This window comes from Musca vetustissima, unplaced genomic scaffold, assembly GCF_032173495.1.
Source record: "Musca vetustissima isolate MV318-11 ecotype Yass unplaced genomic scaffold, APGP_CSIRO_Mvet_v1 utg10084, whole genome shotgun sequence".
Lineage (NCBI taxonomy): Eukaryota > Metazoa > Arthropoda > Insecta > Diptera > Muscidae > Musca > Musca vetustissima.
Genome location: NW_026888971.1, coordinates 43,137 through 54,698, shown reverse-complemented (window position 1 = coordinate 54,698; position 11,562 = coordinate 43,137). Strand labels below are relative to the sequence as shown.

At 33.5% G+C, this 11,562-nt stretch overlaps 1 protein-coding gene across 2 annotated transcripts; it reads right to left on the bottom strand.

The window, feature by feature from the left end:
* Window positions 1-3,775: 3,775 nt before the first annotated feature.
* On the bottom strand, window positions 3,776-11,332 carry LOC133336756 (calcyphosin-like protein). 2 transcript variants are annotated; one of them, XM_061545037.1, is made up of 6 exons: window positions 11,239-11,332; window positions 4,888-5,036; window positions 4,669-4,788; window positions 4,536-4,593; window positions 4,149-4,361; window positions 3,776-3,877 (listed from the first exon to the last, which is right to left on the bottom strand). In XM_061545037.1, exons 1-6 carry the CDS (start codon window positions 11,272-11,274, stop codon window positions 3,776-3,778), a joined length of 678 nt encoding a protein of 225 aa, XP_061401021.1. In that variant the 5' UTR covers window positions 11,275-11,332. The 2 variants fall into 2 exon arrangements, with proteins under 2 accessions (XP_061401021.1, XP_061401022.1); XM_061545038.1 differs by lacking the exon at window positions 11,239-11,332 and adding an exon at window positions 8,793-8,932.
* Window positions 11,333-11,562: the final 230 nt, after the last annotated feature.

Here is an 11,562-nt window from a genome sequence, read left to right as displayed (position 1 = left end):
CTCCCATATAGTTTCGCCCGTTTTTATGTAAATAATGCACCAAACTCCCAACATTTGTCCGACTGGGACAACATTTTGCACAGCGCACTGAATCTGGTCCACGCTTATGTGTGCGGAGTATTGTTGGCATCAGTTCAGATTTAGATATAGCTCCCATATATAGAGTCGTTCGATTTTATGTGAATGATGCACCATACTCCCAATATTTGTCCAATTGGCACAAAATTTTGCACAGAGTACTGAATTAGGTCCAGACTGATGTCTACGAAGTTTTGTCAAAATCGGTTCAGATTTAGATATAGCTCCCATATATAGTTTCGTCCGATTTTTTGTGAATGATACACCAAACTCTCAATATTTCTCCGATTGGGACAACATTTTGCATAGAGTACTGCATTAGATCCAGACTGATGTCTGCGAAGTTTTTTTTTTTTTTAAATAGGTTCAAATTTAGATATAGCTCCAAAATATTGTTTCGTCCGATTTTTATGTGAATGATACACCAAACTTCCAATATTTTTTCTGATTGAGTAAAATTTTGCATAGCGAATGCTATTGAGAAAAAATGATGCGTGATGAGGTTTGTTGAAATCGGTTCAGATTTTGATATAGGTCTTATATTTATTTTCGTTCGATTTTATGTAAATGGTGGTTACACGAAATTTGGCAGAGGGTATTGAATTGTATATAGTGATTACAAGAAACAAATGGTGTATGCAACGGTTGCTCAATTAGGTCCATGTGTTTATATATAGTTCCCAACATAATTTGACTCGATTTCATACAAATGGTATACCATAGAATCCAAGTCTGTCCGTTTGACATGCAATTCTTCATTGATTTCAGAATGGTATGTGTATGAGGTTTTCAATTGCTTCAAATATCTATCTAGATAGTACATTTACTTTCGCCCGATTCCATCTCAATGGTCCTCCAAAGATTATATGACCGTTCTATCAACAGGATTTGTAGATATTAACGTGTCTTGCATGTACCCAAATTGGTGAAGGGTGTCATATAGTCGGCCCCGTCCGACATTTGAACTTTCCTTACTGGTTTGTTGCAAAAATCTATCACATTAAAATCATTTGGTATACTGCGCATCGATCTACTTGTGAAACCAATGAACAATAAAATAATATTAAAATTAATTTCAAAACTGCATGGTAGACCTACACAATTGTCCTCATAACACTCACGAAAGTTGTTATCAATATCTATTCTATGCATAACTGAGGCTGTCTATAGCGAAGTGTGCATAGATATAACTGGAAAATTGCAAACAAAAGTGCAAAAGTTTACTAATTAAAAATTGTATCCAACTGCGACGAAGTACTACTACACTCACATCTGAAAGTTTGCGCTATTTTATCATTCACTCAACATCAGCAGCAGCAGTAACAACACCAACAACAATGGCAGCACAATCACAAAAATGAAACACAACGCAACAAAAAAATGTACACAACCGTTTGAAACAAAGAAATTTATTTAGTCTTGTTCACTTTATATATTTTTTTTATTTTTTTGACAACATGAAAAATGTGCTTTTTCACGAACTTAAAATTATACAACTTTAGAGTGTGATGAACAAAATAAAAACAAAAGAGACACACATACCAGTGCATTGATGTACATACATGTGTATATAAATGGTAGTTATGTGCATAACTTGTTTAAAGCTTTGGCATAAATATAGTCAATTAAAAGTTTTAACAGTAAGTTGATGTTGTTAGCAGGAATATTCACAAGGAAGAAAGATGCCGTAACATTGTACTTTTTTTCTAGACAACTGTATTAATGATTTTGAACTAAAATAACATTATTTTATATGGGCGTATGAAAAAAAAAAAAATACAACCACAGGAAATATGTTGAGATTGATTTGTGCTTCTTGTAATTATCAAATTCAACAATTATTTTTTATTTCAAAACATATTCATATCTGCAAACTTGACAATACCTGTTTCTCCCTGTGAAATTTTATTGTTTTGTTTTTTAAAGTTAATCTAAAATAATGATATGTCTCGTATGCATTGCCATTAAAATTCATGTATTATGAAAATTTTCTTAAAAAAACATACCCTTGTTGTGATTTAGAAAGGATATGCAAAATACGTAGGAGGTGTAAAGGAGATTAAAAGTTGGAGATGTTATAGCCGATATTTAAAATCATTCAACCATTTTTAAATATTTGGTCTGCAATAATATCTACTTCATGTCTACTTCATGGGCCTGAGCCTGGACGTAGGATTTCGAATTGATATCAACATCAGTGTAGGAATCATAACAGGTCACCACAGGATTCGATCACTCACTTCCAAATGGGAATGGACAGAATTCTTGCCGTTTATGTGAGAATGTGGAAGAGACTGTAACAACTTAACATATACTCTGTAGATGTCCATTAGCGGAAAAAATTCCAACGTTTTTAGATATGAGATTGATACTCTGACATTTTTCAACGGAATTGATCCCATAAAAATGTTTAACTTTGTTTATCCTCTGACATGGCAAACCTAAAATTTCTTCTCCATGACATTTTGCTATCCTTTCTATTTTCTCATAATACAATAGACATCATATCTCCTAACTGATTGCAAAATTTGTTCGAAATTCGTTTGCGTTTTCTGAACAAGCATCGGGTTAAACTGAAAAAGGAGGATCAAATTATTTTTTTTACAAAATTTGGAGGTCCAAAAATAAGGCTCAAGAATGTAAGATGCACAAGGCCGGATATAGAAAGATGTTATGTTTTACAACAAGTTTCCTCATTCAATTTGACGGAAAAACACCCAGCAATAACCGCAAAGAAATATATAAAGCTCTTTCTTCATAAAACTTGGCCTATGGCAAATTTGTCCTTCTGGGTTTACATAGGCCTTTCATTTTTACAAGCACTTTATAATCCAACCTCCCACATCTTTTTTCACGGTGGCATTGGATATATATGGACTATAAAATTTTACGACCCGACTCATGGACTACGCAGACATAGATACAACTATAAAAAATTGTTATTTTAAGCATTATCCAGCATGACTATTGAGATACCACTAAATTATGGCTTTTGATCACTTCAATGGCATTTTGTGGTTTGTGCAGATTTGTGAGAGCTCGCATTTTCATAGAACAAAATGATTTGTTTACTCTTGTTCGTATTTTTACTTTACTTTATGCATACAAAATGGAGTATTCCACTCACAATTGACCATCCTATGTTGAGAAGTGCTACGTCCACTAACAACTTTCGAAGACCCATACTGTTGTTTGCTGTTTTGTTTCGGGCTCATACCCGCAGATCCATGACTCGGATTCTTCGTAGTTAAAGCAACGCGATCGTATTTTTTCAAAAAAATATTTTCAGCAATCGACACGAGCCCTAAAAAATTGTGCGAAATCCAACGTGAACAGGTGTCATTATGGTCAGGTGTTATTGTGTAGACAATGCAACAAATATCGTTGAAAATTTTTGTTTTTAGTAAAGTAAATGTTTTTTAGTCAGTAGTCATGTTATTAAAGAATGGAGTATTATTTTTCATCATACTAATTTATGATATACTCTTGTTACAAATAGATTCTCTGTAAGTGAATGTTAATATATTAACCTCCATCATTTGATTCCAAGTAATAAGTTAAACTATTTATTTAATAATCAAATTGAAAAAATTACATGCATATGTAATTATATTAATTAGTAATGACAACGTTTTGCTGAAGTAATGTGCCACGAATAGTACTAGTCAAATAATACAAATAACTTTTGCAGCTATATTCACAGGGCAAAGGCGCGCCGCATCATCAAGTCGAAGTACATGTTGTTATCAATGGATGCACTTATTGTGGCATAGTAATTTATAAACTCCTCCTTGGTTATCTGTGTAGAAATATATTATTGCTATTAGCATTTTTATGGACAAATTATACATCAGACAGTGGAATTGTCAGTTCTGTAATATTTGTAATCAAAGAAACTTATTTTATATAAAACCTATTTTGTTATAGGTTGTTGTAAAAATTGTTGTTCTTTGATGGACTTTATTAATTTTTTTTTTGAATTTTCCACTTCATCACAACATTTTTTTTTTTTTTGCAAATATTCCACTGTCTATGGCATATTTAATTCAACTAAAAACAAGTTTACTCACTACACCATCATTATTGCCACGTCCTCCTTCGAAATTATTCAAGTACTCCGTAAGTAATTCATCTTCAGACATTTCGCCTGTTTGGTACTTGGGATGCTCCTTCACTGAGTAAACATTTTTCAAGTCATTCACTGTAATGACACCATCGTTATCTGCATCCATTTTTTCAAAGGCTTGATCAATGATGTCTAGACGGCACTGCGGCATGGGTGGCTATTTCAAATGGCAAATATTTAGTAAAGCTCGCCCGTCAGGGAAACAAATAAGAAATTTGATCAAACAAATCATGCAATCAAGTACACAGAATGTGTACCAAATGAAACGGACCGAACGGGATGTATCGTTATATATTCATCAGCAGGGTCATCACCTCAATTATATACCTACCCGTAACTTTAACAGGAACTCTGTCATATTGATGGAGCCACTGCCATCCTCGTCGAACCTGCAATATAAGCATGGTGTTCAAATTAACGTTATTCATTTCAGTGGCGCCACAACTTATTGTTGCTTTACTTACTGGTGGAACAGCTCTTGCAATTCTGCGGTACTCAAGTCAAGACCAAAATCACGTATACCTTTGACGAATTCCTCTTCGTTCAATGCCTTGCTGCCGTCATCGTCCATGTTGCGAAAAGCCCTGCCATCATAATAATTATTCAAGGAACGAAAACACGTAATGACATGAAAAAGTATTAAAAAATTTATCTCAATTTTATGGTAAGCACACGACAAATACCTGCCAAGGCCTGAGATGCCAGTTGCTCCACGACTAAAGCATAATAAACGCAATTTGGTTAATGGGTCCTTTTCAGTACCATCGGTCAATTCCCGTTGCGATTTGTTAATGAGTTTCGCTTCATGTGAATAGAGATTTTTGGTTTTATTCTGAAACAAAAAGAGAGAAATGTTTTAATTAGTAGCCCAAGTACCCGAAATCGTTACGACATTTCGGCCAAGGGTGGAGATAACAAATGGCAAATAAAACATTAGCTTTTCCCTCTCACTGTCAATTTCATTTTATGTTTTTCAACATTCAACAGGAATTTTATAGCGTTTTTTTTTCTTTCCGAAATCGACATTATGACATTTCCGCTAAAGGTGGAGATAACAAATAAATTGTATAGAACAATTTATGGGGCTAATGTTTCATAAGGTTTATATATATCGACATAGTTAAGAGGATGCTATTGTCAACTTTAGTTTTATTCATAAAATAATGAACAGCTATGTAAAGCTCGTCAAGTAAAGATTGTTTAATTATATCATAATAAACAACAGTTTTGTAATACCTCGAATAAAAATAGACGATCTCGCCTAGGTTGGGATCGTGTCATAAACATAATTTGATAGTTAAATAGTTGATTGGAGGTGCTAAAATCAATGCAAGACTTCATTACTTTTTGCTTATCAATATTTAAACGATGTGCGCGTTAACGGACAATTTCGAGCATAGTTGGTACAATGATACGAAACATTAAATAAATCAATATATCTTAAATACCAAAAATATATGTAGTAACCCTCTTACCACCCAATGTCCGTTACTGAATATTCGATTACAAGAGTTATGTGGTTATTGGTAAGTACAAACAGAATACACCGATCTATACCGATTTCAATGCGGTCCATTAAGAACCATGGATGACCCAGCTCACTCTATTTATACCCTTCACCACACTGTGGTGCAGGGTATTATGTCTTTGTGCATATGTTTGTAACAGACAAAAATAATCGAGATAGACCCATGGTTGCTTTCTGAGTCGATTTATGCATGTCCGTCTGTCCGTCCGTCCATGTATTTTTGTTAACAAAGTACAGGTCGCATTTATGATCCGATTTTGATGAAATTTGGCACAGGTCACTTAATTGGCCCAAGGACGAACCATATTGAAATTGGAGAAAATCGGTCCACGTTTAGGCATAGCTCCCATATAAGGGTACCCCCCATATAAGGCCCCCCCCCAATTTTCGGTATTTCGGGGTTCTTGAGCGCGTTTTTCAACCAAATTCTTTGTAATTTGGTTTTTTATACCCTTCACCACACTGTGGTACAGGGTATTATGTCTTTCTGCATATGTTTGTAACAGGCAAAAGGAATCAAGATAGACCCATGGTTCCTTTTGAGAATATGCATATAATCTCTTTTTAAGTCGATTAATGCATGTCCGTCAGTCCGTCCGTCTGTCTGTTCATGTTAAATTGTAAACAAAGTACAGGTCGCATTTATTATCCGAATTGGATGAAATTTGGCATACGTCACTTATTTGGTCCAAGGACGAACCCTATTTTTTTCGTCCGATTTAAGGTAAATGGTGCACCAATGTCCCTAAATATCTTTCGATTTGCACGAAATTTGGCACAGCGTACTGAATGATGTGTGCTAAGTTTCGTGAAAATCGGTTCAGATTTAGATATAACTCCCATATATATTTTCGTCCGATTTAGGAAAATGGTGTACCAAAGTCTCTGTATACCTTTTGATTTCCACGAAATTTGGTACAGCGTACTGAATAAAGTCTAGAATGGTGTGTGTTAAGTTTCGTGAAAATCAAAAATGCGACGTCTGTTAAGTTTCATCTGTTGAATTTACCCAAAGTGGTGAAGGGTATCATATAGTCGGCCCCGTACGACTTTACCCCTTTCCTTACTGGTTTTGAGATAAATTAGGTGCATATATCTCTCTTTTTAAAGTTCTGTTTTCGAAAAAGATCAAAATCCGTATCAGGTAATTTATTGAAGCGGAAATGATTCACTGAAAATGCAATTAAATCCGCGATATTTTCAAAAATATTTTTGCCAAATTTCGTGTTTTTGGAAGGCCAGTTCCCGCCGTTCTAGTAGATGGATTTTCACGAAATAGATTTTATATCATCAGAATCGTAAAGAACCTTAGAGTAACTAAATGCTAAAATGCTTGAAATATGTCAATGCTGCCTTTATAAATTTTTTCCTAATTAGTGGAAACAAACATCAAACTTGGTTTTTAACAAATTATTGCAATGTTGAAAATTTAGTAGTAGAAAATTTAGTTCTGATTGTAAAAGTGTGATTTGGACAACAGTCGAACGATTTTGCAAGTTAGTCGAACATTTTTTTTCTCGAGTATAAAGAAGTTATGTGTTTTTTCTTATTTTCTTTAACAAAAATATACGTTTAGCTGTAATTACAATCGGTGATTTTTAATTTTTATTCATTTTTGAAGCCGATAATTATTTTTAAATAAAAATATTCAATGTCGGGTAATGTGGACCACTATAAAAATTGGGACCTTTTTATGAGGACGAGTTCGAAACATGGGCGTATTTAATATGCGAAGAGGTATTCTAGCATCTGATAACTCGATATGCGAAATTACAGGTGCTTCAGTTGGATAATGAAGCCAGGGCCTTCAAAATAACGCAAATGGTGTGGTACCCTTAAATAGGGGCTATTCCAAAACATAAACCCATATATTTTTGCATTCAGTGTTGCCCAAGAGTTCAATAAATCGAAGTTTATCACAACCAATCCACAACCTACCTCAAACATACTGATCCTCATTACCCACACATACTGGTCCACATTACCCGCCAAGTTATTTTTATTCACAGTTTAGAGTTTTTTGAAATATCATTCAGTTGAAAGATCTAAAAATTTGGCCCGAAAAATAAGTTTTTTAGACATTTAATCGCACAAAATTTTCACCTTCGGATGAGTATTACTCTGAAGCTGTGCATACTAAATACACAAAATATATATCAAATTACTCAGATTCGCGACTACAATAATCTTATATTCGATGTTTAGAAAATCCTGTTTGCCTATTAAAGCGAGAAGTAGAATTAAAAAAAAAACACTCAAAATCGAGCTTCAAAATGTCAGCATCATTTAAAGGTAGATGCAGTAGAAAGACTAGCTTAGTCAGAAGTCGATAGAGAACATAAAAAGCTGGTTCATCTCAACCTGTTTTTACACATTTGTTTACATTAAAGTAGACACAGCTTCCACCCAAATTAAGTTTGGAGGTCAATATCTTTTACCTTTATCACTTCTTTTCATATACGTAAGTAATTCCCGAGTTATAAAGGGGTGATCCTCCGCTTCAGCTATGTTAAAAAATTGGCAATATTGCCCATATATGTGTTTATTATGCATTAAAATATACCTAATGGTCTCATATAGTCGGCACGTCCGTAAATTTATCAGTTAATCGTAGGTTGTAAGCCAAATTTTCGAACCTTCATATAGCACGAGCTCTCGTCACTTGTTATAAGTACAGGTAGGAGAACATTTCATTTATATATTATTTTCTACATCTAATTATTATTATATTAAAATTAAATTTTCTCTATATCAGAAGTTTTGCATATTCATATGTATATGAAATTTATATATGGAAATTTAATTTTAATCTCATCACTTTCATATTATTTCAATTCAAATTGTTGCCCTTGGTGTCGACAAATGATGACACGTTTCGTTCTCCTTTGTATTTGGGTCAACAAAGTACAAAAAAAAATGCTTGCGTGTTAAAAGTAATTAGTCTATGTTGGCATCTGGCAAATGGATAATCACATTCTTTGTTAGTTTGTGGACTCTTTTAATTACAATTTATGTTGGTTGATTGCCACATTGGTTGCGTTATCACGCCACAGCACTTACACTTTCCTCGTCAGACATTTCAGTTAGTGTGGACTATGCTCCGGCGACAACTTAGACTTGAGTCCTTCTACCTTTCAACTTTCTTCACCGACTGACAACAACAGACTGTAAACAATTCCACTTTCAAATTGAATAGAACGCCATGGGGACTTGTATAAAGTGATATGCATGTGTGTGTGTGTGGGAATAACAAAAACACCCTTCAGGCAGGACACTTCCATATGGTTAATTTACCATGACCTGGACGGAAGGAAAATGGCTCTTCAATAACAACATATACAGTTTAAACTGTGGGTGGCCTGCAGTGGGATATCAACACAATAGCAATTTATATCGATGTGGAGCTATGCATTAGAGTTGTTGTGTTGTTTCTCCTTTTTTGGTCCTGGTTCGGCTTTGGTCATTTCAAAGTACATTAAATCCCAGCAAAAAATAATATCATTGTTACAGATCAAAGCCACTGGTTAATAAATAATGTTAAAATAAGGACATTTGACGAAATTGATGTTATCGCACATTATCCACTGCATTAGTATATTGCATTAAGTTCTGAAGGCTTTGGAAATATATAGTTGGGAGAAATTACTTTAAATTAGTCATTACCTAATTAATTATAACTGGTCGGAAAATAAAATAAACGATAGTCATTGGGTATGTCCCCTCCGACAACATATACACCCGAAACTATTATCCCTAAATTCAGATATTCACAATTTGCATAAAATGCAAGATATTTACAATTCAAGATATTTAATATACATTACTCCTACGATGTTTGGGATAGCGGTACCACACCATTTTCGGTATTTGGTAATGTGGTAATTTTATAAATATTTACTGTTTCAGTTTTTTTTTTAATTTAGGCCAATGTTTGGACATATTTAGATGATCTACGTGAAAAATATATTTGAGGAAGTGTTCAACATGGAAAATATTGGGTTTATATATTTGTCTAAACCGGTATGAATCTTGTATCTAAATTCAATAGCATGTGCAAAATGTTTGTGTTGATTCGGATAGATTTTGTGCTTCATATGGAAGTTATATTTTAATTTGAACCAAGTTCCCCGCCCCAATTCTCGATTTTAAATTTTTATGATTTTCAACCGGCTAGAACATAGACGTGCTATATATTGAAGGCTTTTAACTTTGTATATAACTACTTGAAGACTTAAAGTATAAGAACATGAATTTGCATAATTTTGTTGCTGTTTTTTTCTGTTTTGTTTTTTAATTAACGAACATTATTTCTTTACATTGCGCGCATGATTTCCGATCACTGGAACGTCCGATTCCATGAACTAGGTTTATTAACATAGCAACAAAATGGCGGACATATAACGGATATATTACCAAATGGCGGACATATAAAATAAATTATACTAATTCATACATAAAATTTGGAACGGATTTGATTTTAGTTAGATTTTAGTTATCGTGCCCGTGGTAATTATTTTCATTTGAAATTAGTGTAGGTTCGAAATAAAAATATAAAACCAAAAACCGAGAATGGGGAGGAGAGGCCCTGAATTGAATCCCGTTATCAAATATGTTCGACTTTGAGGAAGTATTAAGTTAACATAGACCAGTATAAAATAATTGCAATGCAGTAATTCAACCAATGAACCTTGAGTGAGCTTATAAGAATTTATATGAGGAATGGGTAACTTAATTAATAGAAATACTGAGGATGATTTATGTGCACATATTAATTATTTTTAAAATTATAGTTTCAGAATTTCCTGAATAATAAAATTTTAATAACTTTTTTATTTTTACCGTTTCGTTTTCAATCATTTGTAGCAAGAAAACATGACATTACCGGTCATACATGCCACGACCGTTAAAGCAAATGTATTCAATGTATACGACTACAATTATATAGTATTCACTAACTCACTATATATACATACGTACATAAGTGTCTGTACATACACATATTTCCACTTTATTTATTACATACGATTTTCTGTGTTCATGCACTTAATAGCCACGTCCATTTAAGAGAAACTGTAAAAGTTCGAAGTAATCAACGAACTGCTTTCGAAAGGATTTCTATTTTGAGGCGATAATATTGAAATGACCGAAACCAAGGAGAGAAAATGGCAATTAAATGCAACATGACTTTAATTACGACTTTTATCAGAGATATTAAAATTTAAATAACGTCAGCGAACAGACGGAGGCACGCAACATTCACGCACTTCACATCAAAAGAAACACACGCACACACTAACATACACAAACCCACATATGAACATATTCACATATTGGTTTGTGGTTCGAACGACAGATTCGGTTGAAAAGTCGATATTCCCGCTTCTTATCAGACAATTAAAAAATTATGAAATGCTGTTCAGCTCCTTTGTGATAGTGAAAGTTTGTCATTCTGTCAAGTGTGATGATATTCGAATATATATACATATGTTCAATTATAACTGGCTACCTCTTTTCTTTTTGTCAATTTTCTATAATGAGACATTTCTTAACAATTAAAATACTATGTCTTGACGACGTTCCCGACCAAAACTAACTGAGACGCAAAACAACAACAATATTTAAGGTGAATGGAAAGAAGTGAAAAAAGACTGTCATGTTTTTTTCGGAGTTTATTCACATTTCCATTCAATTCTATTCTAGTTAGTTTGATTTTGGGTTGAACGAATTAATTCATTCAAATGTTTGAATTAATACACTCGAAAATTGTCGCGTGTAAAGTAAATAGTAAAATTTCGTATTAAAAATTGCGTTTGAAAGAGAAAAGATCCAG

Coding starts and splice junctions, on each gene's coding strand:
- LOC133336756 (XM_061545037.1), bottom strand. CDS start 11,274: ATGTCTCATTATAGAAAATTGACAAAAAGAAAAGAG. Junction 4,789..4,887: donor GGCATCTCAGGCCTTGGCAG/GTATTTGTCGTG, acceptor TTATGATGGCAG/GGCTTTTCGCAACATGGACG. Junction 4,362..4,535: donor AGTTCCTGTTAAAGTTACGG/GTAGGTATATAA, acceptor CATTTGAAATAG/CCACCCATGCCGCAGTGCCG.